The sequence below is a fragment of the Athene cunicularia genome, assembly GCF_003259725.1.
Source record: "Athene cunicularia isolate RWA chromosome 1 unlocalized genomic scaffold, athCun1 chr1_part2, whole genome shotgun sequence".
Lineage (NCBI taxonomy): Eukaryota > Metazoa > Chordata > Aves > Strigiformes > Strigidae > Athene > Athene cunicularia.
This window is the reverse complement of record NW_020799092.1, coordinates 28,673,122-28,688,158: the sequence shown is the minus strand read 5'-3', so window position 1 is coordinate 28,688,158 and position 15,037 is coordinate 28,673,122. Positions and strand designations below refer to the sequence as shown.

General features: G+C 43.1%; 1 protein-coding gene across 1 annotated transcript in view; it reads right to left on the bottom strand.

The window, feature by feature from the left end:
* The window catches only part of SCUBE1 (signal peptide, CUB domain and EGF like domain containing 1), a 228,838-nt gene that overhangs the window by 92,389 nt on the left and 121,412 nt on the right, over positions 1-15,037 (bottom strand). Inside the window, exon 7 of the mRNA XM_026864497.1 lies at positions 2,055-2,180. Within this exon, the coding sequence (XP_026720298.1) occupies positions 2,055-2,180 (126 nt within the window). The remainder of the gene's footprint in view (positions 1-2,054; positions 2,181-15,037) is intronic.

Sequence of the window (15,037 nt, the reverse complement as noted above, 5' to 3'; positions counted from 1 at the left end):
AAACCCCCCCCCCCCCCCCGATTTTGTACGCTCTCTAACTTATTTTAACACCTTTTTTAACTGAGGAACATGTCTCATTACTAGTGGACTTGGGCCAATACATCTGAAAGCCTCTCCCAGTATTCTGGTTCAATTGCAAACTGGCTGATAAAAATTCCCTTAGTGAGGTCCTGGTTCTCTGCCACTTGGTAACATGAAAAACCAGAGAAGCAGGCACTGACAAACCCTGACAGGCAGAGTCTCCTGGAGGGACCGTGAGAAATCAGAATAATGGAGGGCTGCAGGGATATATATATACTGGGGCTCCATCAGGGATATATATACTGGGGGTCCTGGCAGTCCCTGCTACACTGCGCTATGACCCAGTCCGGGCTGACCAGGGGCAAGCTCTTCCACATAGCTGCACCCAGCACTCGCCAAGCTGCAGCTCAAGATTTAAGCCATTTCCACTGAAATGGTTAGCTGGGAAAAAGGCTTTTTTAAAATTCAAGATTTGATTTCAGAACTGGACCTTTATAAATAGCCTGCTGTAATCTCACAATTATTGTCCCAGGCTATCTGGCTACAGCTTTATACTTCTTTGCATTTGGAAGGGCTAGAAGTATAGTTATTTTAAATAATACTCTGGAGTATATCTGCAGAATGTGCTGTGGGTTTAGGGGTCGGTGTACTCTGCAGCAAGTGCTGCATCCTTGAAAAACTCACCGTCCCTACTTAAAGGTCTGTAAGCAAAAATTCATTACTACAACCCAAACACCACAGGGCACAGAATAAAATCAAGTTTTTCGCGCTATTAAACCTTGAGGCATTTAGAATTATTGTTCTAGAAAAGGCTTTAATCCTCCTGTCACCATCTCACTATGAAAAGGGTAATGTAGTTCCTAAGGAATGTACAAATGTGTGGAACAAATAATAAACAACATCAATAAACATCCTCTCTCACTTTGACAATGTAGCTGATGCTGCACTTCAATTAACAGCACGCAACGGTCACTTCAAACAAACACTGAGAATTAAAATTACAATAAAGGTAATTTTTCTCTCTGCTTTTGCCTTTGGGCCTATGTAGCCTCTTAATACTGAGGAGCAATCAGGCTGTACAATATCCTGTGGCATTTGTTGATTATATTCAAAGGTGATTCTTTTGACATTGTACTTGGGAACTCGTCTAAGTGTGTTTTACACAGTGGAGATCTCAGGAAGAAAAAAGCTGAAGTGGAAGAAAGGCTTTCACAAAAATCCTGGCCCTACGCAAAGCACAGAACATGTTTCATGTCATTTTACTGCACTTCCTTTTGCTTGTCTCTCACAAAGCTACGGAGCAGGAAAGCAAGCTCTTGGAGTCAGCTCTGACACTCCCTGAAGCCATCAGAAAGACTCCCATGCATTCTGGAAGCTTTCAGGTGACAGTGCTAGGTTACAGAGGGTCAATTATTTTAAACTGTACAGAAAAATTTCCAATTTTGGGGGCTAATGGATATCTGTATCTTCAGCATCCCAGCTTCGAGAATGTATCACTCAGGGTTTTCCTTTGAAGAACAGTATATATAATAGAGCTGCACGTTTTCAAACTAATAACAAGGAAAGTAGACTGAGTGTAGTGGAATCAGGACTAAAGCAAATATTCTTATCCTTTAAAAACTTTTTTAGCACTCTTAATTTGATAGCTGTTCTGGGCTTATCATTAATTCCTTTAGTAGATTTATCATGCATCTATCACTGTGGGCTTTGAAAATACTGCAAGCCAGAATCCTCTGTGCTTTATTTGTTTTCCTTTGCAAGGAAAGCTGGATTACAGTGACCCCTTGCTTTTCTGCACTCATAGGAAGGTAGAAAAGTTGTTGCCATTTTCCTAATAGAGTCACTGCCAATGTTCTGTTACTGAACCCCTCTTACTCATCCCCAAACACACCTTCTACAGCAAAAACCACATTACTAAAATTACAAATCACCTCTGGCCAAAACAAAGTTGATTTCTTGGCTTTTGGAAAACAACAACAATAAAGAAAATAAGACATTTTGGGGCATTTGAAATTTAATCTTCATCTACCTACATTTGCAGTCCTTCTGGTTTTTGGCAAGTTCAAAGCCAGGCCTACATTCACAGGCAACCCCACCTTTGGGTGTCTCCCGGCAGATGTGTGCACACCCGTGATCTTTGTTCATACAGTTCATACCCTCTGTAAAAAAAAAAAAAAGACAGAAAAATGGAAAATATTAGTACTGAAATAAAATAACAAAATAATTATATACATCCAGTCCTCCAGTGATTTTAACTGCAATTTTTATTTTGCATCTGGCCTATGTGTCACAAGGCACAAGAACATGAGGTATACGATCACCAAAACTGGGTAACAAAGGACAAACCTCCTCTGGGGCGAACACAACAGGTGCTACCGTGGAGTATAGGGTGTCTGTGCTGCACGGAGAAACCAGGGCTTGTGACTCCCCGATTCCATATCCACATTCTAACCTGTCAGGAAAATATCATGGATCTAAAGGACACTCCAGGACGTTGTCTGTCCCACAGCTGGTTATCGGAGTTGAATAACTCACTGTTATTTTTTCCTTGCATAAATTTAATGGTTGTTACTGTCTGGTGCATTTTTATTTGCCTGTTAATGTGCTTTGTGTTTTTTAACACACAAAATCTACCAAAGGTTGTGTCTGAGCATTTTTGCTTGGATGTCTTTCTTCAGTATTTGCTATTTCTCTCAATTATCTGTCACCCACCCCAGCACAGCCCACCCCCAACCCACCTACCTCTGCCTTCCTCTCTGACTTTACCCAACAAAACATCCCAGCTGTTCAACAACCACCCAAGCGCCATGGGCAGACTCCTGCGAATGTTTCTGCCCAGGAGCAGCAGCAACCAGCTCTCTGAAGCATGTCAGTGAACCAGATACTGACGTGCCTTATGCTCTTAGGGGCCTTCGCTACCGACCTCATTCAAATCCCACACGTTCGCAGAGATCTTGAACTCAGGCCTTGTGGGTCAGCATCCAGCATGCCTGGCCTGAAGCAGCCTAGCTAGATTCCCATTACAAAGCCTGCCCAGACTTCCCCCTGGGTATCTGACCTGGAAAGGAGAGACAAACGCTCTGCGCTGAGGGATGGAGTGTTCAGAGCATCTCTCAGCGTACTGCCGTGAGGAGGGCAGGTACTGCCCCAGCACTGCCCCGCAGCTCGCCTCTCCCTCCCCAGCACGGCCACTCCTCCTCTCCCAGACTCATTTCTCACAACTCCAGTGCGAAATGTTCAATCCACAGTGACATCGTAGTGTAAGGAAAGGTTTTTTCAGGGCTGCTGCAGTTTCTGCTTCCCAAGGTGAGAAGGATGACTGCCCTCCCTTTCATTCTGACAGAAAGTACAGGCACCCCCAGCACCCCCAGGCTGCCCCTCGGCCAGGGCCGCTCTCACACGAGCAAGTACCTGGAGGCAAGTGTCAAGGCTTTATCATGAATTTGAGCAACATTTTCTCTGCATACAAAATGGTTTTTAACTGAACACAAATCGGTCTATAACATAGCGACTAAGAAACTCTGTGCACAGATTTGTGAGGGGGAAACGCTACAGAAAGTCGGTCAGAGTCCCTCAGGCCGACAGGAGGTGACGGCCTCAGAAGTTCCGTGCATGGCTTGGCTTACCTCAGCCAGGTTTGTATTAGCAGAGCAATGAAAAACACACACCACCATCTCTCTGCCATAAACTGTCAGGATCTGAAATCTCACTGCCTATGAAAACCAGCATTATAGACAACAGATATATCTCTTTCTTCTGAATTCTCCTCTGTGTTGGCCTTAATGAGTCTAAAAACTTGCCAAAGCACAAAGTAAGTTACTCCCTGTAAACTGCAGCTGGGACAACAGATGCTAGTGAAGACACAACACCCACTATATGCTGTACACCACGGCACTCGGCACATCCAAGCGAGGTAGAAGGTTTTGTCAGGCTGAACAGATATAAGAAACCTGGGAACGGGCTGATTGAAGGTTTTGAGGCATTTTATAATCTCTTTCTCTCCACTTCTCCCAACAAAGGATTTCAGACACAATGTGTTTGACAAACTGCATTCCTGCGCACTACACCATGTTCAGAAAAGGATCTGGGAAAGATAACACATGCCTGATTGAGTCACACTGCTGGGGCAATGAGGAGCGAGGAATTAGACAGATGAAAGAAGATATTTAATGGCCCAGAAGTGTAATGAAGCGAGCGATTTTCAGTGTTTACTTACAGATACTGACTATCTGCCATTGTTAAAATCACTTGAGAAGACAGAAACTGTGCACTGCTAAAAATATCGGGAGAAATCAAAGATCAGAATTACTGCATTTTGAAACAGAAGTGAAAGACAAAGCAGAATTTTATGCTGGTAGTTGTGTGTAAGGCCACAATATTTCAGCTACTGTATTAATCATTTCAGTCATTGCATTCCTCAGGTAGTTGGGGCTGTAGAAAAATTATTTCAGTTCCCTGTTTAGCTGGAGAACATCATCATAGAAATCTCCTAAGCCTGAAACCCACAGTTTCAGAAAATACAAGTTTTTCCATTGAGATGAAAGACCAGTATCCTTCAGTTAAGAGCAGGAACTCATCCAAAACCTAGCTTCTCACTTATATTTTACTATTTTTGAGAAACCCTAAGAATTACAAAAAATTCCTGAATAAAATTTTGCTTAGGCCTGAAAAAGATATTTAAATAAAAATGCAAGCAAATAAATATTTTGACTTGTTTAAAATGTAATCTAAACCAAATCTGTGTTAATTTGCAAATAATTTTAATCATTCCAAATTTTCATTTTTCAACAAATACAGTATTTGGCCAGATGTCTTCTGTATCAATCTACATACAGAAATGATTTATGAATCACTGTCGATACATAAGATTTACTTTTTTTGCAAGCAGACTCTGGGCAATACTGAGCCTTTTAGGATACAGCATCTAAATCACAGTAAACCCCACAAAAATATGCTAGATACCTTCCTGATGCTAGTTTAGCTGCTACACAAATGCATATAAATGAGAGAAGAAAACAATCCTCGGATGACTTGGTGCAGTTCCCCTTTGGCGGGATGTGGTCCAAACCCCAAACTGGACCAGAACCCCTGACGCCCCTCCCGCCTGTTTTCCTGCACTGGCACGACGGGACTGCCCTGGGGGAAAGGGGCTGCTCTGCGGCACCCGGCGCCTGCCCTGGGCTCAGCCCTCTGGGCCCCAGACAAGGGGTGACCCCAGGGGTGGCCGCCCCAGCCCCTCGCAGCCCCCCGCAGCCCCCCGCTCCAGCCAAGCTGCTGTATCCCAGGGGTGACCGGCACGGCCAAGGACAAACGGGCTTGAGTTGGAGAAACAGGAGGAAAACTAGTCACTCGTACAAACAGCACGATCATGGAAAAATGGGGTGGGATTCTCCTGCTCATTTAAACGCATTTTAAGGCTTTCTCTTAAATGACCACAAGGCCCGGGTCAGCAGAGGGGCCCCCGCACCGAGAGGGCTGCCCTGTGCTCCACGTGTTGCTCCTGCCCACAGCTGACCAGCATGGCACAGGCCCAGGGGGCAGAGGGGAAACACCTACGGAATCACCTGAGGCTTTTCCCAGGATGCTACACAGTTATGCCAGCAGCAGTTCTACTCCATGTTGCACGGCCCGGGCAAAGTATCAGGCAATGGGCCTTCCACCTGAGCCTTAACCAGAACGTACCCACAGAGCTACAGCTGTCACCACAGGGGCTCGTGGCCCCGCTGCCTCTCCCGTGTGCACAACTGCATCGCCCTGGCCTGGAACTCGAGGAGTTGCTCCAGCTGCGGCTCTTGAGCTCTGCCCTCAGCTGTGTGTCCCAGCCCCTAGTGCTGATGCGGGGACTACAGGCCACAGCTCCCAACCCAAGGGAAAGACCAAATGTCGATCAAAGACAAGTCTGTCCACCAAAAAAACCCTTACTTCATTGTCCTGACACTACAGTCCAATGCTGAAAGGTTCTAGGTTTTTCACGTTAACTGCTAATAAAAGCAGTATCTTAATCCCACTGCTACCCACGGTACTCTCTGAAGTACAGCCCAGGAATGGGTGCGTGCTCTCCTCGGCAGTGCTGGCAGATGGCAAAATAAACTTTGCAAACACAGACACATTCTCATCAAATTCATCTTAAAAAAAACCAGCAAAACAAAATCCAATAGAAAATATATTATAAACAGGAAGAGAAATGCCATAAAGAAAGGAGAACACTAATCTAATTAAACTAAATCCTCTCTCAGCATTTTAGATCTGACGAGAAACTCTCGCCTACTGCATTCCTGGATTTCTTCTGACTTTCAGTTACAAAAGATTGTTCATGGGAGAGTGGCAGACATTGTTATATGACCCACAATCCACGTTCATTTTTGCTCCTGGCCTAGGAGAGATTTGGGTGTGAGTCTACTACATTAATCCAGTCTGCCATCTAGTTACACAAATCTCTTAATAGTGCTGTTCTGCAAAATGTTCAGTCTGATGACTCCTCCATTGTATTATGCTTTAAAAATGTTTTCAGCTCAGTGGCTCTGGAAGTGCTTAAATCGGGCTGACTGTGACATCCAAGGTACTGATCAGCCTTCATGTTTCATTATCACTGCCTGTTCTCATCTTAAAGACTTCTAGCAATTATTTTACTCTGTGGTTCAGCATCTATGCTTACATTATACTCTGTGTTGTCACAATTTCACTTATTCTGTATTTATATTGCTGCTATTTTTTATAACTTCCAGATAAACATGCTGATTCCAAACACAATTTGAAAAAGACTGCTTTAAATTGCACCAAAGATATAATACAGTAATACCTTTAGAATATTATCAGAATATTTAGAATATGTGGCTGAATGTTGTAAGAAAATACAAGAAATCTTGAACTTAATCCAGACAGACACACTGACATGCACAGTAGCATGCCCGTCACTGATACTCAATCCTCAAAACTACATAATTGGATTCTCTTTTTTTTGTTGGTAAGTTAATTTTAGCACCAGGTACATGGTGGAATCTCTTATTACAGTCGCACCCTTGTTTAACAAAAAAAAAATGAATCTTATAAAAAAATAATTTCAAAAGTTGTATACATGATTTATGAAATTCATACATCACACGGAATTTGTATGATTCCGCTCCAGTAACTTCCAGAAGAGTTAAAAGACATTAAGTTATATGCAAGTCATTAGCTTGCTGGACTCGGATAAGCCCCAGTGTTTAATTATTTATGAATGCTTTACACACTTCTAATGAACACACCCTGTACGTAAAGTGAAGCATAAATCTGTATCAGACAAACAACCAGCAATTGCTGTGGTTAGTTCCTCTCCATCAATCCCAGTTCTAGGAGATAATTGCTTCTGCCAGGGCAGGGGATCCATGTGGTGCTACACAACCGCTCCCAGTGACATGCAGGACTTTGAGGACTGCTCCCTGGTGGAGAACTGCTAGGGTGGAGTTCAGCTGCAGCGGGATCAGTGATACAGTTAAACTCTATCAGTACGTATTATGTATCACGGCAAAACCACGATCCTACCAAGTACACTGTACATGCAATAACGATAAAGTAAGAAGCAGCACCTAGCACGCCTTTAGATCACCTGGTCGTCAGTTATGGTCACTCTCAATGCCTAGTGCTAGAAAGGGGGAATGTATCTGCATCCGCAGAGAGAGGAAAGAACACAAGAGGAAACAAGCATTCTTATTTGAGTTGTTTACTAAACTGTTAGCATAGTGGGAATTTTTTGTTTGTTTTCTTTTTAAAAAGCATGTGAGGCACTACAGTGCCTCAGGAAAACACACTGGTCAATAACCAAACCATTCAGTGGACTGAGAGAGAAACTGTTCTCCCAGAGTTTCTGGTTTACTCTGTCAGGACTGGAAGCCAAACAAAACACAGTAAGTTTCTGATGGAGACAGGAACGTGATGTCAGTGAAAGCGCAAGATGGCTGTTTCAAGTCAAATGTCACGTTAAGCATGTAAATTGTGGTCCTATAGATGCCGTCAGATGGCTGACTGTCCCAGAAAAGCACACTTCACTTTGTGGCTGGCCTGTGGAAAGCAGCTCCCCAGCCCCACCTGTGAAGGTCCCTGCTCCAGCCCTCTAAGGCCGGCATCGTGTGTGTGCACAGGAGCGAGAAGGACCAACGTTGGCTGAACCACCCAGTAACCGTCAGCAAATATCCACGGTCAGACCTCGGCTCCACCGAAGCCAAAGGATTGTTTTCCAGCAGCCTGGATCTGACCTTTATGCTGCACTGTGGCATCGGATCTGGGCATTTCTGGTTCACTAATACGGGCCTGATTCTTGATTCTGTGAATATCCGGGTAAGCTCGGCTCACCACTGAGAGCCTAGGATGCTCTCACCTCAAAACAAAGTATGTCTTCACATGAGAAACCCACCAAGATTTACTCTCTTCACCAAGAAAAGAGAGGGTGAAACCAATTGACTGAGGCAGCTACCCCTCCTCAGCCGATCACAGCCGTGGGTACAAAGCATGAACGTAGGCACAGGCGAGTAGAGCCGAGAGAGAAACCTCACTGGCAATGCAGAGATCTGTGCCACTTGTTAACTGAATGAGTGCAAGACTTCTTTCCATCTTCATTCCTGAACTATGTTGCTCGGTTCTGCCCAAAGCTTTAGGAAAACGCAACTGTTTCAGTGACTGCAACTCAACCCAAGGGAGGTTGAGAAGAAAACAAATAAATCAGGCAAACGGACCCAAGGAAACAGAATTTTACTGTTAAGTAGGTTGGCTGGAGAAATCCTGGACATCCTACAAGAAAACAGCTGCTGGTATATTACAAAATAAACAAATTCAAGTTTGTTTAGCAATTACATGTGTTTTCAGTTTGTATATAAATCGTGCTTAGGGACAGCGTCTCCAGCAGGCAGGCCTGCAGTCTGATCCCTGGCAAGATGTTCCTGCTCTGAGTGGCAGCCACAAAACCACGTGTCATCCAGCCCCGAAGAGGGATTTTGTCTTAAGATTTAGAAACAGTCATGTGTCAGAAATATAACTTAATTCTGCCAGCAGTAAAAGCAAGTATTTTCAATTCTGCAAAGGCGCTGTAATTTCAGAAAAGAGGATAGAAAGATTAAGTGAATGGTGGGAGTGAACAGACCAAGTTTCATTTAGCAGAAAAACCATGCAGGTAGGGAAAGGAAATAGACTCAAAAGTTTCTAGAAAATGTCAGCAATTCCTGTGGGACCAAGAATAGAGCCTAAGAAAGACTGGCTGAAATCCAGCCCAGGTTGGTGCGATGGCTCTCGGTGGGTCACATAAAGAAGTCTGGCCATCTCAGTCTGTCCCCCACGCTGCAGAGCTGCCAGCAGAAGCTGGTGCTCACTGAGAACCCTCCCAACAGCCTCTGTTACCTTCTCACATAGACAGGGTTCATCTCAAAGAAAATTCAGCAAGATAGCCCAGGGAATGTGTGTGGCTGCTGCTCTGGCAGAGTCAAGGCTGTCGGTATCTGCCTGGCACCTGCCATTACCAGTGACTCCGCACCAAGGCAAATACATGGCAGGGGAGGAGAAAGACAAGGGCAAGGCAGGAAAGCAAACCAAAACACAGTCAACACTACTACAATCTGCTTTTAGTTTTGCTTCATCTTTACATCGCAATTCCTTAAGCAGTAAAGCAAAACAACAGGTTGGGTTTTGGGGAGTCCCTGGCAGATGGAGGTGACGCTGGGGGGCAGACAAGGCCACGCAGGAGGCACAGCTGAGAAATAGCTTTTGCCATCTGAGTCCTATTTCTTGGTGCCTGGGTGGGAGCTGATAAACCTTGAGTCCTGCTGATATCCCGGTCCCCAGAGATGTGGTGCTACACAGAGCTGGCAAACGACATCCCCAAGGCACGCTCAAATACCCTCAGGCGGTCTCAGGTTCAGTAACTACAAGGAAGTCCCAAGTTGTCACCAAAATGAGGAACTTCCAGGTTATTTTTGAAAATTTTAGGTCTTTGGGCCTCATAGCATACGAGAGATATGAAACTCTGGCTCACTCTTTTCAAAGAGATTCTCTCTAGGGGTACAAAGTACCTATTTATAACATGGGCAAATTGTAGAGTATTAGACCAGACAATGGCAAGAAGATGTTTTTTACCTGCCTGGTCACAGGAAAACTCCGTATATAAACAAATGCTTGAAGCTTCTTACAAAGATGCTGCGAAGTTTTTAGTCCTCCAATAAACAGACAATACAATCTCAGAAAGCAGACACTTTCCACAAATATAAAGAAATAATGTCATTGCAAAGACTGCTTTTCATTGATGTTTCATGAGAAGGCTTTGAACTGGGTCTAACGGAAGTTTAAATCATTATAGTATCATTTGTGTAAAGATAAGGCAAGAGATGGGATGATGGGATTAAAAAAAAAGACTACTAAAATCTTGTCTTTTCTTCCCTTTTCTGAAATCTGCATAGCTGACATGAGACAGCCTTGGTATCCAGAAATAAATATTTCTAATAAAATACTTCAAAAATAAATACTTCTAGGGCAGTGTTTCAAACACAGGGAGTATATTTAAATAGACAGAATAACAGTAAATATTTCAACAACACTTTGCTTTCAGGAACTCCTTCACATCCTGAACTCTTCCCAGGGAAATTTCTTAACTCCTTGCAACATCACGTAATTAAACACAAAGCGAGCGCGTACTCGACGGCACCTCTGGAAGCAGGAAGGGCTGTTGAGCAGGTTTACTTTCCGGCTCTGTTATTTCAGAATGCTGGGGAGCGAGCAAACCTTGCAAAGCAGCAGAATGAAGCAGATTCTTCCTTCGGGTTCCTGTTAAGCTTCACCCCTCATGGAACCAAGAGATGCTGAAGGGCCCTGGGTGTGTGTGAGGTTTTACTTCCAAAGTCCAGGGGCAGAATGACCTCGGCAATGCCTGTTCTACACTGGGAATATTCTCACAACTCTCAAATTCTTTTTCAGGGAAGTAAGATTCTCCTGTGGCCTTGACTTATGGCACTACATTGCTAAGGCATAATATACCCCAGACAATGTTGTATGAAGAAATCTGATACTAATTTTGCTATTCTAGTAAGATTATTTTATTACCATGAACACAACACATAAAGACATCACTAAGTGTTGACGGCTGGAAGAAGTTTCATACACGCAACAGACTTTTTCCTATTTTCTGTTTTACGTAAACAGAAAATACATTGTAGGACTAATTAGCAAAATGATATATTATACTATGTAATATACACAGTAAGAGACAATATACTATTATAGATGTATCATTACATATGTACTAATTTATATAGATAATGAATATTCATAATTATATACAATGCGATATGTACTAATGCATATACAACCTATCTGAACCCAAAAATACATTGTGCAAGAAATGAAGACTGCCCACTGCTCTGCAGGTAAACATGGAGCACAGATGAAGCGATTACCTTACATCAAGCTTATCATTTTTGTAGGGCTAAACATGACCGAGATTCAAAGCTCATTCTGTTATTTTGATCCTTACAAAATAAAACACTGACCATGATGTTAAGAATTCACAGACTTGCCCCCGTGCAGAAAGGACCACGTGGCACAAAGCCACTCACGTTTCTCAAAGATAAGGGAGAAAGCAGCAGCCTTTGTCCAGCCTCCGTTCAGATTTCTGGGGTCGCTTCAGCTCTAGAAAGCTGGCTGTGGAGTGACATCCATCTAGAGCTGTGCTACAGCCCCCAGAGCTCCACGCTGCCATCGACGTTTTGGCAGCAGAGAAATCCAGGGGTCTAAGCTATTGTCCACCAACAAACCAGCTGATTTCCACCAGCTGTGGAGACTTTCAGAAAAATCATACACAACCTGGAAAGTGACATTTTAACAGTCTATTTAGAGCCATTGAGCCAACTACAGTTTCTCTCAAAAATGAGACTGTGGGTACGCTTAAGCAGTCTGCACAAAGCACAAGCTCTCTGTAGGTGCACAGCTTTCTTGGGTTCAAACCCCAAGGTTCCGTGCAGCAGTGGGGCGTAAGAAATCGCTTGTCCCTTGGGGAAGCCGAACTTGAAGGTGCACACTAGGGTGCCAGGAACTGCACCACAGAGTGCAGGATGGATTTCAGACCTGCTCCCAATTTCAATACATTCCCTTCCTTTTTTTTTTTTTTAATAAAAACACATACATATTTCTCTGATGAGTATCAGAGAACTAAAGTAATCCAACTCAGAGTTGCAGTGGAGTCAAGAAAGAACAAAATGATGCTATGCCTTAGAAAAAGCTGTGACTTCTTGTCGTTCTAGCAAGACTGTCAATACCGAGGACAATGGAAGACTGAATTTGAAAGGCAAAATCTGTGTTTGCAAACGGCCTTGTGAATGGGCAGTTCGATTGCCTATGAAAATGTTTTAAGATGTGTGTAGTGGCTGGGGTAAAAGCTATGTTATCTGGAGTACTGTCATAACTAAATAACTACTTTAATAAGCTCAGAGTGTTTGGCTCCTCCATTCTGCTCTGTCTCTTGGTTGATTATTTAGTGGGCCTGGTGCTAGAGCTCATAAATTTCAAAATCCCTTCAAGTTTTTTTTGTCTTTCTGATCAAAGAAATGTTTATGTATCCTTCCCATACTGTGTCTCTTTAAACCATTGGCTTTTTCAAAGTGGTTTTTTTTTTAACACCATAATGTGATGTACACAGAGAGGTAAATGATGTCAGAATCCTTTCTGCCCCAAACCAGTCTGTAAATCTTCAGAAAAGCAAAGTTCATGGGTGCATTTAAAAGGGGCACAATCTGTTTGTGCTTAAAAGAAAGTCCCCCTTTTTTGTGTGTGCAGAATAACAATGCCAGAATGTGTTATTCCAAAGAACTGTTGCCATGGTGATGCCATCAATAACATAATTTTCTGCATCCTTGTCCTTTAAACACATAAGGAACGCAACAAGCATTGGTAAATGTGAAAAAAGAACAATTACCTTTTCTCTCTCGACAGCAGAGGAAGCCTTTTTTTCACTTCATCAATAGAAAATTATGTAGAAAGGAATAATAAAGACTGTTACAAGAAGCACCAAGAAGCCTATTAGTGATAAAGGCTTTTTTTTTCCCTTTCCATGAATAATTACAGCTCTTCAAGAAGAAATCAGCCCAGGCTAAGGACCCTTTGCAAGCTTTAGATGGTAAAACAAACATTTGACTATACAAGGATTTCCCTTTCATGTACCTTTCCAAGGAAAAACAACTAAAATCCAGAGTGAAATGGGAGAGAGAAAACCCAGAGAAACATCTGCTGCAATTAAATTTAAAGAACCCCTGCACATTCACCTAAAAGACTCATATCAAAAGCTACTGGATTAGTGACAGAATCAATATAAATTTCAAGCCAGCAGTTTAAAGTTTTCTGTGGTGGGAAAGTTTGGCTTTTTGAGTAGGATAATAACAGGAAGCTATTCTGATTCTGTACAACCGGGGGAAACAGGATTTCAACACTACATGTGTTACCAAACAGTTGTAAAGCACGGTGAATTTTAAAACCTCAAAGGCCAAAGCAAAATGGCAGATGCACTCAGTACACAAAGTCAGTTCCTAAATAACGGAGCCCTTACCAAGGCGGGATGTGACTGCAGGGACTTTGAAGAGTCACACAACATATGAACAGGGAGCCCCTCTGAAACGTTGCACTTCTGTCCTGACTCTGACGGGCGACATGCACGTAGGAGCTCTGCATGTGCCGCTCAGGGTTTCCCACACAAAACGAAGGTCCACATGTTGTGCAACGGCTTTTCACATCTTTTGGGCCTTTCCCTACATACCTATACCAGACTGAGAGGTCGAAGATGATGATGGGAGAATCTCCCGCTTCCTCTCCTTGCCTCTAGATAGTAAAAGCAACATAAGTAAGAGAAAAGTGCGGAGGGAAGGAAGAAAGAATTGACAAATTTTAAAGACCGTTGGAGCACGTGAGTTGGAGATGAGGAGTTGGTAAGCTCAGGCACATATGTGTGACAGAGTTAGACCAAGATACACGGCAGAAAGCTTTAATCAGGTTTAATGCAGTCAAATTAATTTATTAGGATGAAGCAATTCCAAACTCTTTAGCTGAATGAGAACGGTCTGTGAGTAAAAGCTAACAGCTCAACGGTACAGCCACATTTACAATGGAAAGCCTGAGCTAGTTAGGAAAGCGGATCCAAGATGTTTGAATTCTTTTCCTGAACATGTTATTGTCTTGTGTTGTCCTTTGATTTCTCACTGCTTCTGTTTCTCCACCTCTAGAGTGAGAGATAATGCTTGCTCATTTTGGATAGCTCCTTCAGCTCTCCACTTGTTACTGTGGAAATCCTAAAGGAATTGTGAGCCAGTAAAGATGAACAACATACGGAGATGGCAGGAACCAATTCTTTTCCTTTCTCTTTTAGAGCCTCTGCAATGTTTCAAAGTACTCCACTATCCAATTCAGCTGAAATGCTAACGCTGACTGGGTTCGGTTTCATGGAAAAAAAGCTTCCACCTTCTGTCTAGATTTCAACACATTTAAGAATTGTTTAGAAAGCTCTGCTGAAAGGCTGTAACAGGACAGCTAATGGGCTAACTCAGCTTATCTGAGGGACTATTCGCCAAGTTCCCCAGAAAACAGAAATTAGTGAAATCTCTTTCTTAGTATCCAAACGTTATCCTTTACCTCTGAAGTCGAAGGAATAAAAGACAAACTCTTGGAAGGAAGTGTTATGATTGCCTTCCCTTCTGGTTTGCCTGAGACTTGGACAGAAAATACCTAGTTTTGTAATTTCCCAGCTGAACTCAAGAGGCTGAAAGCTGAACAGCAGCTCCCAGTCTACCAGTCCCTTGGATCAACCCTCCCGCATGGCTGTCAACAAAACAAAGCCATGGTTCTGATGAACCGGTCAGTCTCCTGCGCTCCTCTGAGATACTTTTAAGGCCACTGGGAGTTTATTTGCTTAATTTATGGAGTAAGTATTAAAAGCATACATGTGTTTTGTTAAGCAACACTTTCTTAACTTTGCTGGACTCTGTGACTGGAAGGACACTTGGTAATTCTAACTGCTCAT